Here is an 18,643-nt window from a genome sequence, read left to right on the forward strand (position 1 = left end):
ATCTTTGGTAAATGAAAAAAAAATGTATAAAAAAATCGAGCAGACCATGGTATATAAGATCGCATTTATCTTTATTTCAAATTGAATTATAAATTTTCTATGTCGTTATATATAATATAATATTTATAATAACTTTAAACTTAAGGTAAGGATGATGTAATTATAAATTGGAATTATAAGAAATTGCTTTATAGATTCTAAAAAAGTCTTATAGGTAATGAACAGAGTTAAATGAATTCCAGTTGTCCTACTTTTTGAATACGCAACTCCTATAGAAATCTTCTAGTAAATAGTTTTCATTCGTATTTTGTATATTATTGTATAATATCGATCAAATTATAGTCCTTAAGTCGTAACAGGTACGTTAAAGAAAACTTCTCCAATGAAACTCGTGCATTGGCAACTGTAGTACTGCGCAAAAATTTAATAACATAACTGTGCAACTTTAAAAACTGGGAAACAAAGTGCAAAAACACGTGATTCAAAAATATAAAACCGCTCCTACTTTGATTCTGTTTTGCGGAGCAAATAGTTAAAACGGGATTAAACAAACATTTCAAATGTTATAAAGTTTTTACACACTTATACACATTCTCCCATGCATATGTATGTACTTTGCTGTTTCTTGCGTGGGTTCATTTTAAAAAAGTAAAATGAGGAAAATGCAATGAGCTAAAACTTGATTACGACCTCTAGTCTTTTGTGTCCGTTGTCTTTCTCTCTGATTATAAAGGCGTTGTGAACGCTCAGAGTTCCGACGGTATATTTCTAATATTTTGTTCTTCAAGCCGCTGTATACGCTCCGTTCTCGACTCGGTTTTGAAATTTTGTTCAGCAAGCAGCTGCGAGCACTCATTAATAATAAGATAATGACTTGCAAGACGATTTTCAGTTTCAGATTAAGATTATCCAACCCGATATCCGGGGCATTGAAAAGTTATAGTCCGATTTCGACAATTTGTTCACAATGATGCCACAGATCACATACAGTATTTGTGTAAAGTTTTATTTCGCTATCTTCATTGGTTCCTTATGTATATGTAAATTATAAAGTGAAGGAATAAGATGGAATTCAAAATTGAGTTATATGGGAAGTTGTCGTGGTTGTGAACCGATTTCATCCATTTTCCACACGTGCCATCAGGGTGTCAAGAAAATATTGTATACCGAATTTCATTGAAATCTGTCGAGTACTTCCTGAGATATGGTTTTTGACCCATAAGTGGGCGATGCCACGCCCATTTTCAATTTTGTAAAAAAATCTGAGTGCAACTTCTTTCTGCTATTTCTTTTGTAAAATTACGTGTTCCTGACGTTTTTCATGAGTGAGTTAACTCACTTTTAGTAATTTTAAACCTAACCTTTGTATGGGAGGTGGGCGTGGTTATTATCCAATTTCTTTAATTTTTGGACTGTATTAAGAAGTGGCTAAAAGAAACGACTGCAGAAAGTTTATATAGCTTTTTTGGTTTGCGATATATGTACAACAAACTTAGTGGGAGCGGGGCCACGCCCACTTTCCCAAAAAAATTACATCCAAATATGCCCCTTGCTAGGGCGATCCTTTGAACCAAATTTTACTTTTATAACTTTATTTATGGCTTAGTTATGACAACCAACCCTCTCACGGTCCCAAGGAACATGTGTTCCAAGATTCATTAAAATATCTCAATTTTTACTCAAGTTATCCGTTGCACGGACGGACCGACGGACGGACAGACAGACATTCGGATTTAGACTCGTCTACCCACCCTGATCATTTTGATATATATAACCCTGTATCTAACTCGTTTAGTTTTATGACTTACAAACAACCGTTATGTGAACCAAAAAATAATACTCTCTTAGCAACTTTTGTTGCGAGAGTATAAAAAGCTCGTAAAAAATCTGCTCATTTATTCGGTTCGGTTCCAAACCGGTTCGTAGACCTGCTAAAAAAGGTTGATATATGGTAATAAATATGTAAACTGTTACTTACTTGTATTTGAGAAGCATGTAAATCCATTGTTATAATGTGATCAGCCCCAGCTACAGACAACATATTTGCGACTAGTTTTGCAGATATGGGAGCACGACTCTATTTATTGATAAAAAAATACAAAAAATTACATAAGCATAAATTAGGAAATAATTATAATTTTACACTATATGGTAAAATCGGATTTTTTCTGAGTATTGTACCAAACTAATTTTTCCGGGAGATTGGGTCATAAGTATAAAATGTGTATTCTTCGACTTCCAAAATTAGCCTCCAAAATCGAAATATTTGGATTCGAAAATCGAAAAGAGTATTTAAAAGAAATATTAATTACAGTTAATTAAGCTTATCCGAAAAGTTGTGTACACCTTTGAATTAAGAGGAAAATGTAGATTACATATATCCATATTTTGGATATTTTAGCAACTATATTCTGCAATTAATAATATAAATAAATATAATTTAAAAAAATCAAATAACACGCTTTTAAACCTTATCAAAATTTAAAAAATTTAAAAGAATTCTTACTATAAGTCGACAATTAATTATACTATTGGTTAAAAAGCACCCCACGCTTGTAATCGAAAATCGGAGATTTCACCTTTTTCACTTTTGACTCAATCTCCCGGAAAAAAATATTGTGGTCCAATACCCAGTCGAGTGTTTTACAGTGTTATTAAATGAAAAATTCTTCATTTTAAAATTAATTTAAAGAAAACATTTCAAAATAATTAATAATATTTAGTCGCAATATATAATGGCCGACGTTTTACATAGTAAAACTATGTTTTGTTATTGACTTCGTTCTCAGCGAACGAATCCAAGAACAAAATGATTGTTCCGCGTTGGCAATATTTTAATTAAATCAAGTGTAAAAGATTAAAAAACTTCAAACAAATACGTATGTATAAATAGATATTAGATACATTTTCAATGTAAAAAGAACAAGAAAGGAAGGGCTAAGGAAGGGGTGTAATAGAACATTTTATAGTCTCGCATTTTTTGATTGCGGAAACAGGTTTAAAATACCGAACAGGTTCACGATTGGGTTCAATTATAACAACAACAAATCAAACACAGAATCGCTCTTGGCAACAGGTGCTCTCGACGAACTAAAACCCAACTCAGCCAGTCATTATTTTCGTCCTGCTTTATGGTGCAGAAGCATAGACAATGGCCACATCAATTAGAACGGCGCTAGGAGTCTTCGCGGAACATTTAGGGTCCTTTGAACAGTGGCAACGGCGAATACCGAAGGGGTTCTTGATATAGTCCAGCGAATGAAAAGACAGCGTCTACGCTAGCTAGGTCATGTGTTCGATGCAGTACCCGCTGGTGAAAGCAGATGAAGAGGAAGACCACTCCGTTAAAAAGATCAGGTGAAGAGCGACCTGAGTCCACAAATGGCGCCAAATTGTGAGAAAAGAGACGAATGGAGGAGCTATTATTGATTCGACTATAATCACGTAGGCGAGATATTGTGATCAATTTGATATATACCTCGTTTTCATACGCTATGCAACATGTTGTGAGAGTATAACTCCAAATATCTACATACATAAATAACGGATTTGTATCTGAAAAGCGGTATTTATATTCAAAACTCCAATTCAAAGTACATTTTTTACATTATATAAACGTAATAATTTACAAATAGTTTTAACATTTCTAGATATGATTTAATCTAATTGATGGCTGGAACTTAATTTTGAATGGATTATTTTTAATGTTCAATAATGTAATACTTTAGTATTTAAACAAATCTATAGCAAACGTATACATGTACTTGTTTATGTGATAACAATCGTTCTTAATCTCTCATGTGACCTATGGGGCAAAATAACCTCATAAACAAGCTGGAGATTCAGCATTTAATTTAAAAGCGGAGAATTGTATATATATAGCCTTCTACAATACACACATAAATGTGTTAAATAGGACAAGTAAGGAAGGGCTAAGTTCGGGTGTAACCGAACATTTTATACTCTCGCAATTTATTTATTTAACTTTATTTATATTATATAATACACAATTTGGCCCACATATACGTCATATATATTGTATAAAGTCCATTGAAAGTTGGAAATCATAATATTAGGTTAGAAGCAACGAGGTCCTCGTGTTCGATATATGGGGCCTTAAAAACCTATGGTCCTATTTCGAATTTTTAGAATGGGGCTGCCACACTATTAACATAGTATTTGTGCAAAGTTCTGCACCGATATCTTCACTAGTGCTTACTTTATATATTGTAAAGTAAACGATTCAGATCGTCTTCAAAGTTCTGGTATATAGGGAGTAGGCGTGGTTGTGAAGCGATTTGGCCTATTTTCACAACATATCATTGGGATGTAAGGAAACTATTACAAACCAAGTTTCATGGAAATCGGTCGAGTAGTTCCTGAGATATGGTTTTTGACCCATAAGTGGGCGACGCCACGCCCATTTTCCATTTTGTAAAAAAATCTGAGTGCAGCTTTCATCTGCCATTTCTTATGTGAAATTTAGTGTTTCTGACGTTTTTCGTTAGTGAGTTAACCCACTTTTAGTAATTTTCAACCTAACTTTTGTATGGGAGGTGGGTGTGGTTATGATCCAATTTCTTTCATTTTTGGACTGTATTAGGAAGTGGCTAAAAAAAACGACTGCAGAAAGTTTGGTTTATATAGCTCTATTGGTTTGCAAGATATGTACAAAAAACTTAGTAGGGGGCGGGGACACGCCCACTTCCCCAAAAAAATTACATCCAAATATGCCCCTTCATAGTGCGATCCTTCATACCAAATTTTATTTCCATAGCTTAGTTATGGCATTTTATGTGTTTTCGGTTTTCGCCATTTTGTGGGCGTGGCAGTGGTCCGATTTTGCTCATTTTCGAAAGCAACCTTCCTATGGTGCCAAGAAATAAGTGTGATGTCAAGATATCTTAATTTTTACTCAAGTTACAGCTTGCACAGACGGACGGACGGACGGACAGACAGACATTCGGATTTGAACTCCACTCTTCACCCTGATCACTTTGGTATATATAACCCTATATCTAACTCGTTTAGTTTTGGGTGTTACAAACAACCGTTATGTGAACAAAACCATAATACTCTCTTTAGCAACATTTGTTGCGAGAGTATAAAAATATATTACACAGTATTAGACCCAATTCGTGTTTTGTGTTGTGTATTTGTATATGACGTAGTGCTAACTTAACCGATTTTATACGGCACCAGGCAGAAAAATATGAACATAATTTTATTAAGATATCTCGTAGATTGGCAGTCAATAGCATTTGGTAAGTATGAAAGCAATTTGCAATTTTAACATAAAGATAAGGTAATTATTAGTAGTTTTGATGTGAAAAATGTACTAAGTTTGGAAAGCTAATTGCCGAAAATATCAATAAAAATAACGGAAATTGGCAAGGCCGGCCCTCACTGTTTTGGTGCCTCACTAGCTAAACATTAAACGGAAAACAGGGCAAAAAAAAATTTATTCTAAATCGATTCATTTCTGAAGCTGGTGGTTATTGCTGATAAGACAACTTCAAAACAAAATGGTTGTCGCAAAGTTTGAGAAGACAGGCCTGACGATCCGGAAGATTTTGCTATGTCTTTAGGGGAATGGCTGAAAATCATCCATATGCTATAAGTTGTTCCTACGGTTCCGACCTGTACTGTCAACAATTGGTGCAGCTAAAGGAACCAATCCCCCTAGGAGCGGTCAACTTTGACTAGTAGGAGAGGAATTATGTTCCATGACAACAACAGATCACACAGATAATGACTCGCCAAAAGATCCTGGAGCTGTGTTAGGAGGTTATTATGCATCCGCAGCGGAAAGTAGTGAAAGTAGTAGTTTTCTGAAGTTAGTAGAGGAAAGCTTCACTAAAAAATAGATAATGGACATAATACTACCCACTACTCTTTGACCGTTTTGATCCAAATTGGATGTATATTATTTTGACATCCTTATGTACTTTTGACAATGAGAATAACGCATGTAAAAAACATTTTATGATGCACTTCAATCGCATAAAACTACAAATTGATACCTTAGCACAAATATTATTATTGGGAGCGGTGGAATAGAACTGCAACCAAATACAAAATGTAACAGATCACGACAAAAATTAATCAATTGAGATGCAAGCACAAAACAATTGCTTGGATTATAACAGATTTAGCAATTCCGATACTTAGGCAGCAAAAGATTTTAATGTTGACAACACTAACTTCAATATGCAGCAATTGACATAACATTTTTGTCTATGTTTTTAAATAATTAGTTGCTACATAAATACGTTCACTTTATCAAATAGTTAATCAGAATAGAATTTAACATATGTACACATATAATACCTTATCCACAGCAATGCGTGGCCCATCCACTAGTTTATATATAAATATGAAAGTAATAATAACCTAATTCTTTACCACTAATTATGTTTTATTTTGTCGTTTTGTTAAAAGGAAAAGGTAATGGAAATAAGTGATTGTAAAACTTTCTGCCTATGTGCGAAAAAAAATAAAAAAGTACGTAAAACAATATATATGTTTACATATATATTGCTTTTAAAAAAGTAAGGAAGGACTAAGTTCGGCCGCAAAAATATTGCAAAGGTTTTCCGTATATTTCATTTGAAGAAGCTGTGAATGAATTGCATTCTTATTTAGTATTATATTATTATTTATTTATTATTCATTTATTTAAATAAATGCAAGTCATATAGATTGCATATAATAGAGAAAGTGGACTTGTGTTTAAATTAAAAACAATATATGTTAACAGTTCTGTAACATAGTTGGAATATTAAATAGATGGTCATAGATTTTGACTCATAATTTAACAAATATTTACCACCCATATTAAGTAAGGCTTCTGGTATGTAGTTGCCGGCTATTTGGCTATTTTAAAGTATATAAAAAATACTTTACTATCAACAACGTTTTAGACATGTTTTTTACAATTCTAAATACAGTGCACGCTCGAAAAGTGAACTAATTAAAACCAAGACAGTTCACATATGCGAATTGTTCATGTTTTCGAAAACCCAAATATATAAGGTAATTACACATTTAAATGCAGGGTTTTGGCATTTTCTTTCAACAATAAAGCACTATATTCGCCCATATTCAAAAAATTTCCCTAACCGTAAAAGTAATTTTTTCATACTAAAATTTCTTCACAAATTGTTAACGAGAAAGTACTATAAATAAAATGTAAATACATTTTATTAACAATTTCATTTTAACGATTAAGAATTTTGTGAAAACTATGTTTACATAAACTAATTTTTTGGAGATCAATTATTAATTAATTTATCAATTAACAAATTAATCATATTCAACATATTCAATCCCTTTATCATCCGGTTAGGTTGGAAACTAGTAAAAGTGCATTAAATTACTAACGAAAAACGTCAGAGACATTAAATGACGGCAATGAGCTGCACTCACAAAAAAAATTTTAAATGGGCGTGGCGTCGCCTTATGAAATTTTTTACAATTTATTTTCTTGAAACCGTGATCCGATAGAAGAACTCGGTGCATAAGGATAATTTTTTCGAAAATATCGGTACATCTCTCAGATAATTTAATGTTATTCACAGGAATTCTTTTTCATCCAATAGTGTATCTCTAAGCAAAGAGTATCAAAATTTCGGTTACATCCAAACTTAGCCCTTTCTTACTTGTTTTGATTACGAATGTTTCAAATAGACTAATATCAATTTTAGAAATGATCTCCAAAAAATCGTACTTTATAAAAACATATTTTTCAAATACTACTTACTTTGTGTTAATATTTTTATTTATGTGATATGTTTTTTTTTCATTTACGGTTTAAAGTTTTCAATTGTCTCTTATTTAGCAATTATAGAAAAACGATATAAGTTTATTGGAGAAAATAGTGACATGTTATGAGGATAAGTAGATTAAATAAGGTGTACTAAAGCTTTTTTGGGCATAAACGTCTTCCACTTTAAATTATGACGTTATTTGTAAAAAATATATATCAATTTCGTTGTTAAATGTGTCGTTATTGCTGAGAAAAACAATATCTCCATCTCTCTACAAAAAAAAAAAAACAATTTCAATTCTGGCACAATTAGGATGTGTCGTTGTTGTGGTTAAAAAAATAATGCGACATGACAAATGGAATAACGTCACATTCTTTTCTCAACTTTTACACAATATGGATAATGACTTAAAATCGTCTTTTTGGAGTTATGACTCTATTCATGTAAATGAGCGATATAATGTATAATAATCAAGTAATTTCATTTTTCAAATCCACTAAAAACGATAGTATTTAATGAACATTATTTTCCACGTTTTTATGTTTAATTTCACCAATTATTTAACAAATTTTAGCTGCTTCCAAATAGTTCCAACAGTGTAAACTTGAAGTTATTATTATATTATTATGAAATAGTAAATAAATCGTAATTTAAAATCCTCTTTGTATTTGCCAGGCAAATTATACAAGTAGCCTTACAAAATTGAGCTATTAGTTTCAAGTACTTAAGTACTATTACTTTTATATGGTTAAACTAAAAATTTCCAAATGAGTCTAGTTAAAACACAACGTATGTATTTATGAAAGGATATATAAAAACTAAAGATTGTAAATACCCTAAATTTCCAGTCGTAATTTTTTTTGGCGAACTTCATGTCATAGCCATCTTCACCACCTTGCAACTGTATCGGAAAATAAAAAAGAAAATCTTTAGAAATAATCGTATACCATAATATATACTATAAATCGATTCCTCAGTGTCTATATTAATACAATAATCTTATTATCTCTTGATTAGTTTGGGGGTTATTTTTAATGTGGTTATATTTTTATCCATGTAATTTGCACCAATAGAAAATAGTAAAAACATTTAGCTTTTATAACACTTTATATTTATATGCTTATGAAATATACGTTATGTATTGCAATATGAGTGTATATAATATTAGCAATAACATTAACAATGTGACTTCGTAAATAGTCGCAAAATATATGACCTAACATATTAAAACCCACTGTTTAACACACACAACAAGTTTGTGAGATATGTAAGTTCATGCAAAATTTACGGTATCATGATCACTAATAAATCATGTTTTCCATCTAATCTTTTGCTCCTGTTATTTCCGTTATTTCCGCTTGTATTTGTAATAATACAGTTTTGTGGTTATGACAAGGATATAGTTTTGAAAATCTATGTATTCAGTCTTACTATTTACGATTTTTAAAATCATAGTTATATCTATGCAGTCCTATTTTTGTTGGCATATCTGAAATTTCACGCATATTGTTAGTGCTTCTTGATTGGCAACATATGATCTGCTTTTTATTCATTTCGTGAAAAAAAAACAATTCTTCAGATGTTTGAAACCGTGGATGTGGAGCTGACGCTAGAATCACGTTTAAATATTGGGAGAATTTATATCCCAGCATCCATAGCACTTCACATTCTGACGAAGAGAATTTATAGTTCAACTTAAATAAGCTAAATTATAGTTTTTTGACGCAAGCAATATTCCAGAACTATACAGTTTCCTTTGCAAGCAGAAATTGGCTTGTCACCATTAGTTCAAATCCATACTGATTTTTTGGTTTCATTTCGAAAATTTTATAGTTTCGAAATTTACTTATTTAATTATATAATTAGGTACATGGGAGTTAGTAGAAGTTATGACCCGATTTAAACCATTTTTGTCACAGAGGCATATTATTAGAAGGAAAATATACCCACTGAATTTCTAAAATAATTCTATTCACCTATACTTTCGGTAAGAAATTAGCCACAAGCACTGAGGAGTTCTTGTTCGATATCTGTGACTTTGATATCGTCCTATTTCGAAAATCTTTAATTGAGCGATGCCAAACCTAAAATGCAATATTTGTACATATTATTAGGTCTACAGCTTTGCTTCCGCCGTTTTCCAATAGATGTCTTCAGGGTCAAGCACTGGTCGATTAAATCGATTTTTTATATTGATTTTGGACATTTGTGTCAACATTAACCCAACAAAATATTTGTAGAGATCTGTTTGCATCCCAAACTTATTCTCAACTGAAAATGTCACTTTTTGAGCCGAATTCTCGACGTTTGCGGAAATGTCTCTAGGGTCAAGCACTGGTCGAATAAATCGATTTTTTTTTATATCGACCTTGGACATTTGCGTCAACATTAACCCAACAAAATATTTGTAGAGATCTGTTTGCATCCCAAACTTATTCTCAACTGAAAATGTCACTTTTTGAGCCGAATTCTCGACATTTGCGGGAAATCTTGCTTTTCTTTTTTAATTCCAAGAAAAGTGCGGCTGAGGCTCATCAACATTTTTAACCGATTTATAAAAAAAACTTAAATTTCCAAAAAAAAAACGGCGGATGCAAAGTTGTAGACCTAATAATACAAACTTTTTTTGTGATATCTCCAATGGTTCCTAATTTATACGAGGTGTAATCAAACAAGTAAGGAAAGGCTAACTTTTAGTTCAACCGAACATTTTATACTCTATCAATTTATTGATATATATTTTTTTTTAAGATAACACACAATTTGGCCCGTAATCATCATATACATGTAAGGGGGCTGAGGTAATTCCTGAACCGATTTCACTATTAACCCCATCGTATTTTTGAAAAACCTATAATTAGGTATATACGAGTTAGGGGAAGTTATGAACCCATTTTAACCATTTTTGGTATAGAGACACCCTATTAGAAGAAAAAGTAATAAAATAAGATATCTGAGAGATTTACTGATATTTTCGGTGAAAAATTACCCGAAGGCACTGAATTCTTCATATTCGATATCCGGGCATCGAAAAGTTATAGTCCGATTGCAAAATAGTTTTCCCAAGTTATGATTTGATACTGATTATATACAGTAGTTACAAAAAATTTTAATACAGATGTTTTCGTCTAAAAACATCGATGCATCGATGTCACTCTCAACGATGTTTTATGCCGATGTTTTATATACAAATTTGACTTCACACCTTCACACTTTTTCGGATATTAACTCGAAACCCTCTATTTGGATACGCTTTATTACATTGGAATTCGATTTTTGTAAAATACGGAGATTATGATTTATTTATACAATTTCATTCTGGCGTAGTCCACTGCGTTAGATCAGAGATTCAAATTACTGCATTTTAAAGATGCTATGGCTAAAAGAAATACTTTTTTTTGTTTCATAAAAAATTCAAAGAATCGCGCTGATCCAACGGAATCTTCGGATGAGTGTGAAACAGAATACTCGTTTGATATTTGGAACCAGAATAAACATTTGGTCCACCAAAAGGTGAAATGTAGGCTGTCAAATTTATCTAAAATTACAGGGACGGAAGGTTGAAGAGAAAGTGTATCTCGGCTGTTACCCCTTCCAATCAGAAGCCAATAGAGTTTGGATTGACATGAATACTGTGCTTCCGGAGTTGTATAAATACGCTTATTAATATTTACACATTGTGGCCACTTCAGTGCCGAGTAAGCGACTGTTTTCTAAACCCAGGGCAACTATCACGCAGAAGTAAAATCGAAAAGAAATGACAGTGAAAAAACTTCCCATGTCGTTGTTTTGAAATTCTGTTATTTATTGAGAAAAAACTTTAACGGGCATATAATGCTAAGTGAAATAAAATGTATTAACTTAAGACGTACTACGTTTCATTTATTTATGCTTCTGCTTCTGTATCTCTTAGCATTTAAGTTAAAAAAGTTCAAAAATACATCGATGTTTCGATGTATTGATATTTTAATGGCCGATGTTTTTGATTTCGATGGGTTTCGAAGAAACATCGATACATCGAGCCATCAATATTTCATTTCACGATGTTTATATCTCTATTTTTGACCCATAAGTGGGCGACGCCACTCCCATTTTTCATTTTGCAAAAGAATCTGAGTACAGCTTACTTCTGTCATTTCTTCTGCAAAATTTAGGGTTCTGATGTTATTCGTTAGTGAGTTAACGCACTTTTAGTAATTTTCAACATAACCTTTGTATTGGAGGTGGGTGTGGTCATTATCCGATTTCCACTATTTTAGTGGTGTATGATGGGGTACGTAAGGGAATCGGCTGCGGAAAGTTTTGTTTGTTTAGCTTTATTGCGAGATATATATAAAAAACCTATTTGTGGGCGTGGCCCAGCCCCCTCCCCAAAAAAAATTCTTTGTACCGAATTTTACTTTTATAACTTTCTTTATAGTTTAGTTATGACACTTTATGTGTTTTCGGTTTTCGCCATTCTGTGGGCGTGGCAGTTGACCGATTTCGCTCATTTTCGAAATGAACCCTCTCACGGTCCCAAGTTACAGCTTGCACAGAAGGACAGACATCCGGATTTCAAATCTACTCGTCACCCTGATCACTTTGGTTTATATGACTCTATATCTAACTCTTTTAGTTTTAGGTGTTACAAACAACAGTTATGTGAACAAAACTATAATACTCTCTTAGCAACTTTTGTTGCGAGAGTATAAAAATGACGGGAATTTTAGTTTTTTACGGACCGTACTTACAATCAAAAAACACCATCCAAATATGCCCCTCGTTAGTATGGTCCGTAATAAATTTTCTGTTAACGCCATTTTGTGGGCGTAGCAATGGTCCGATTTTTTCCATCTCCACTACCAACCCTGTTAGAGTTTAATTAAGACATCACAATTTTTACTTAAGTTATCGCTTGCATGAATGAACAGAGGGACAGACATACATACATACGGATTTCAACTCAATTTCAATTATTGAGGCATGTACTGCGATCTACCATCCATGTCACAGAAACGGCAGGTTTCTGATGAGACCATGCCCAGATTATAGATGCTTTCTGAGTTTGCAGTATGACCTGTATACAGTCCCAACAGTATTCATAGTTTGCTCCTTGGCAGGTTTATTACACACTTGAATTTTTTAACGTTGTAACCTCCTAATAGCCGTTTTGCTTAGCGTAGCCCCGCTGTCTGCCGTCAGTGTTCCTCTCCGTCCCTCTTTTCCTCCATCCGGAACATCTCCCCGATTGTATTAGGTCCCAATGCTAAAACAGGTTCTGGGTCCAAGAGTTTTGTTGCCAGCTGCCGATCGAGCTAGGTCGCCGGCAAGTTCGGTTCTAGAGAACTGTGCTTTAAAATTTTAAGATAAAAAAGTAAAATGCCGAAAACAAGAGAATTGTCCATAGAAACTCGATCAGAGATTGTTACCAAGTAAAGCGTGGTATTTCGGCATCGGAGATATTCAGAACATGTGTAAAGTTGAGGACATTTCCGAAACCAACAAAACGAAAATGAGAGGGGTTCATTTTCGTAAAGTACATCCCCCAACAATTTTTGTAGAATGTGTTGTGGGCGCATAAGGCTGCATTTACATGAGAAGAAAGGGAAGTTTGCGGTACGGGGTTGGAGATTTGTTACCAATTTTAACTATAAATTTGTCCGGGTATATCTCAATTTTAACCCTGTGAGTAAGTTCAGTTGTTTAAAGGCAAGTTCAATAAACTACACCTGCGTGGCAGAAATTTACATTGTTATAATCTGACAGTAACATTAAAATTAGAGATATATTTCTATAATAAATTTAAAAAATTAAAATGTAAAGGTTGAATAATTTTAAAGAAACAGTGTTAAAGATGAATTGAGTTAATAGCTCCTCTGTGAATGGCGTTCAGTGCTTGTCTATAGTTAGTCGCATCTGAAGTCCTGTCGGTATAGTCTTTTAAGTCGTCCACGTATTTCAGGAAGGTACTCTTGATGGCTCTGGGAGGCGGCTCGGTTTCCAACAGGTAACTGCAGGGGTAATTTCTGCGAAAGCATCCCAACAGAAACTGTTTGGTAAGCATTATGCTATGCTCCTTGACAGTTAGCATGCGGGCCTCATTGTGAAGTTGCTCGACAGGAGACATCAAGAGGCAACCTGTGGCTGTCCGCAGGGCGGTATTTTGCCAAGTCTGAAGCTTCCCCATGTGCGTCTTACTGCATCCAGGCGACCATATTGGGGCTGCGTACCTGTGGCTGTCCGGAGGGCGGTACTTTGCCAAATCTGAAGCTTCACCATGTGCGTCCTACTGCATCCAGGCGACCATATTGGGGCTGCGTAGTTAAGCACCGGCTGGCCGATTGTCCGTTAACTTGCTAACAACGTTTCTTTGTCTTTACCCCAGGTGCTGCCGGCTAGCGACTTGAGGATTTTGTTGCGGCTCTGCACCTTGGTTACAATCGCGGTCGTGTGAAGAGTGAAGGAGTACAGGAGGGAGAGTGTTAGGCTCCTAGCAGTAAAGAAGCGAACAAAGTCGAGGAGGTAGCCGTTTACTTTCGAACACATGCCATCGATTCCATTGCCCGACGTCAATATCGTGCAATCATCAGCGTAAGAGGTAACTGGGACTCCTTCTGGTGGTTGAGGGAGTTTCGAAATGTAGAAGTTAAATAATAAGGGAGATAGAACACCAAACTGGGGTACCTAGAAACGTTACACAAGATTGACGACCGCTCAGGTAATTAATGGTCCACCTTTTCAGCCCTGGAGGTAGCGGAGATTGTTCGATATCTTTTAGTAGCGTGGTGTGATTGACTGTGTCAAAAGCTTTTGACAAGTCCAGCGCTACTAGGACCGTCCTCTTGCAGGGAGGTTTTTGATTTAGACCATTAGCTATCTGGGCGTTTATGACGCTAAGTGCGGTGGTGGTACTGTGCACTTTACGGAATCCATGTTGGTGAGAACCTTGGTGAGATAGTTTACTCCCGCCGAGCCAAAGTGTTTAAGCATCAGCATGTTTATACCGTCAGGGCCAATTGATTTTTTGGCATTTTGCGCAATCTCCGGGTAATACATCTTTTCGCCTTATCCCTTCGCCTTAGGTGCAGTGTAAATTGCCGACTAAAATAGTTCGCGCACTTTTTCGGGTCCGAGGCATGACCAGCGAATTGAATTTCAACTCGGTGATCATTTCTCGAGTTGGATAGGGAATAATGATTACAAGACTTCATGTTGCCCTGCGGAATTGACGTTCGCCAATGTATACGTCCGTAGGAATGCGCAGTGAGTTGAAGGTGCTCTCGGTAAATTCTGTGAAACCGACCCAGTTAGCTTTTTTGAAGTTAATGAAGGTACGTTTGTCCACAGAAATAAAGTCAGGAGGTTTTTCGATAGAGACAATTATGGGCAGATGGTTATGCTATTTATTTATTTATTTTATCAGACCACCGCTAGCGAATGTGCAGAATGTCGAATCGTCAATCTGTTCTGCCAGCTCCATTCCCCGACGATCATTTGACAGGCAACAATGCCAAAGATCGTGATGCGCGTTAAAGACAGGTGTTAAGATGGCTCCATCCATTGCATGTGTTACACCTAACCGAGGTGGAGTTTGGATGTAGCCTTTTGGCGCATACGCAGCAGAAATATTCCCTTAGACCCGGGTTTGGCTCAACGCCGGCGCGGATCAAAATGATAGAGAGCAACCCTACTGCAAGTTGTTGCTCAATTGATGACATATTAGACAAGAACTTATCAAACCAGACAGGTCTGGGTCCCCGAAATACTTGGTCTGATCCTAAAATCTGTGTCAATCCCGGTGTAACGTAGAACCGGCTATTGTGGGGATTGGGGCTACCACTATCACCCAAATTGTTTAACAAATGAAGATATTGAAAGAATTCAATTTGTCGAACACTGCATGGTTATTGATAATGGTTTTGGACAAGTTAATTAGAAAACCCTAAAGTGGGTCACTTAAAGGTTCAGAGAGTATTTGGGACAAATACAATACTATGAAAATATGCTATATAGCTGAAACTGTGAAAAATGTTCGAGACGAGTGTACCAACACAACAAAATAAAAAGAATCGATCATGGAATGTATGTATGTACGTAGCCCATGCAATTTGAAAATGCATCTTATTTTTTTTACAGACCTCGTATGTACTGGCACGGCTTACTTTGAAAAAAAGGGAGCTCGAAAATCGACAGTAACCTTGAGCTCCTCATCCAGCCATTGTTATTAACGTCTATCAAAAGAGTACAGATTCTAACTCCAAAATGGAATATTGGGTTTTATTTGGCGTAAAATGTAGTTTGTGCAAAATATGTACACCAATATTCAATGGCCTTAAATGTCCAGTGCATCTTTTATAAAATAACAACAAAAACAGGTTTCATCCACCATGGCTAAGGTTGCACACAACCAACTTCCGATAGCGCCCAAACGGAGGGTGGGGCGACTTAAATCTTGACTAACTACTTCTTCTAAAAGTAAATGACATAATTGCTTAAATAACCGAAATTTGGGCCAAATTGACAGTTACACACACTTATAACCAGATTTCAGTTATTAATAGCAAAGGCGAAGAACCGATCAAAGGCTTAGTAAAAAAATCATTAATTTCCCAATAGCTGGTTTTAGTAATCTGTATCTCGCGTTGTTCAACAGCAATCGGGTTATGCTATATGGCGTTAGATGGATAAGATTTCGTACTCAGACAGTTTGGCTATTGCTTGACTCAGGATTGTTAGAGAAGGCGTCAAAACTATTCGAATATTTTATAGTTTTTCTTCAAAAACGCAAGCCATGCGGTTGAAAATGTTAATGGACCTGATACTGTAATAGTAGAAAGCCAATCATGCAATTATGGTTTCGTTGATAACATTCCAGTAAGTTAGATATTAATATTAATATTAATTGGAACCATGTTTTGGAAGCCAATAGTCGAAAAAATCGATAGACATGGAAATAAGCACCGGTGTTAAACATTGCAAAAAGAACCGTTTGGCATCATTTAAATAAGGATACGTATTTAATTTAATAATGAATTTTTAGTTAGCTAGTCTAAATATTAAAAGTTATGTAAAAATAAAAAGTATCACTAAATAATAACACGCCCATTTTTAGGTACATACATATTTTTGAAGCACTTAAAAACACTTTTAACTACCGGTTATCATCAGTTCATTTTCTTTGTTCTCTGTCATTTGTACCTTGTGTAAGTGGTCACTAGAGAAGGGATATATATGTGTGAATGTGCTAAATGTAAAGAAAAAAATCGTGTAATAACCTCGTCAGCATCCCATTTAAATATATTTAGAAAACTACGTGAAATATTACCATATGATTTGGGGATAGATGGCAATAATGAATTTTTACCATTTGCGCTCAGAAAACCATGCTTGAATGTCTTAAATTCTCTTGAAAATAATAATATCTTTATTAAATATAGAATAGATGTTATAGAATTGGAAAAACGAAGAGGAATGCAAAATACGGAATCCAAAAAAATTAGTAAAAAAACGCGGGGACAAATGGCAATACCAAATAAAACTATTTTAACTTCAGGAATACTTATAATTTACAATAATGATATAAATCAACATTCCCTATTTTTGTCATGTAGTATTCAAGACAGTTATTAATATTAAGTAAAAATCCTATTTAATTGTTATACACTAAAACACAACAATTGAACACAAAAACAACGTATTTAATTCAAACAAGTTCTAAAATATTTTACGTTTTTAATTATTTATTATTCCAATAATAATAATAAATTATTTGAAATATACATTACCTTGTCTTTTTTATCTTGGCGGGCATATGGGAAGCATGGAATAACTGCCGTCACTCTTGACGCCGACGCTATTTTACAAGCGTTTATCATGATCAGTAGTTCCATCAAATTGTCATTAATTTCCCCAGAACCTGACTGCACAATGTAAACATCTTCACCACGTACAGACTCCCCAATCTCAACACTAAAATAATAAATAATACAATAATAAAAATATAATATACATACATACATATAAAAGTTTTTATTTGATAGTATTAACATTAATGCATAAATATGGCTATGGTAAGTTTAATAGTGTAAGTAGTGGTAACAGATACATGTTTGTTTCTGAAACAAAATGTAATGTAAAAATGTGAAATGTAAAATGAGTTAATAACACATAAATATATTAACAGCTGTGTTACGCTATTTCACGATATTGCCATAATTTTTCGACGTTAAATAAGTACCAGTATTATTATTCTACTTTTGATCTTATAAAATAATACATTTTAATCACGATTACTGATTTTTTACACTTCTTTAAACTCTTTTGCTGTGTAAGTTGTTTAAAAATACTTAACCGTTTTAATTGGTTCTTGATATATAAAAAAGATTAACTGTTTCTAAAGTATTGGGATTATATCACACAGTTCTTTGTTTGATTGGTGATTTTTACGATCACTTCAATTTTTCTCTTTCCAATAACTTTAACAACTGAAATCACAAGTTTTCTTAGATGTGTTCTACATAATTTTATAATTGAAATATTAAATAGTTAAGTGCTGAACACAAAGACGACGACACGACACGACGTAGCGACGGCTGATCACAAATGTCGCTTTGAAGCCAGCGTCTTGAACATTTTGAAGACAGCAGCGACATATCAAACAGCAATTTCATTGTTGCCGTACTAAAATCTTTCGCTTCAATAAAATTTACATATTTAGTTTAAAGTGAAATTATTTGTGCAAAAAATGTAAAAATGGTCGATTTATTTTTTTTTAATAATCGAATATTATTATAAATGATATATCAAAGTTATTTTAGGTTTCTGCTGGCAAAATAACGTCATACTTGTTAGAACTTTGAATAATTTTACATTTCACATACTAGTGGCAGCTC

General features: G+C 34.1%; 1 protein-coding gene across 4 annotated transcripts in view; it reads right to left on the minus strand.

The window, feature by feature from the left end:
- Prps1_1 (ribose-phosphate pyrophosphokinase 2) overlaps nt 1-18,643 on the minus strand; it is a 41,265-nt gene that overhangs the window by 14,856 nt on the left and 7,766 nt on the right. Inside the window, exons 2-4 of one of the 4 annotated variants that reach the window (XM_054230223.1) lie at nt 17,537-17,720; nt 8,605-8,670; nt 1,979-2,077 (exon numbers count right to left, since the gene is read on the minus strand). In XM_054230223.1, coding sequence (XP_054086198.1) covers nt 1,979-2,077; nt 8,605-8,670; nt 17,537-17,720 — 349 coding nt within the window. The remainder of the gene's footprint in view (nt 1-1,978; nt 2,078-8,604; nt 8,671-17,536; nt 17,721-18,643) is intronic. The other 3 variants (XM_054230225.1, XM_054230224.1, XM_054230226.1) reach the window with 3 other exon arrangements.

This window comes from Zeugodacus cucurbitae, chromosome 4 (genome assembly GCF_028554725.1).
Source record: "Zeugodacus cucurbitae isolate PBARC_wt_2022May chromosome 4, idZeuCucr1.2, whole genome shotgun sequence".
In the NCBI taxonomy this organism is placed as follows: domain Eukaryota; kingdom Metazoa; phylum Arthropoda; class Insecta; order Diptera; family Tephritidae; genus Zeugodacus; species Zeugodacus cucurbitae.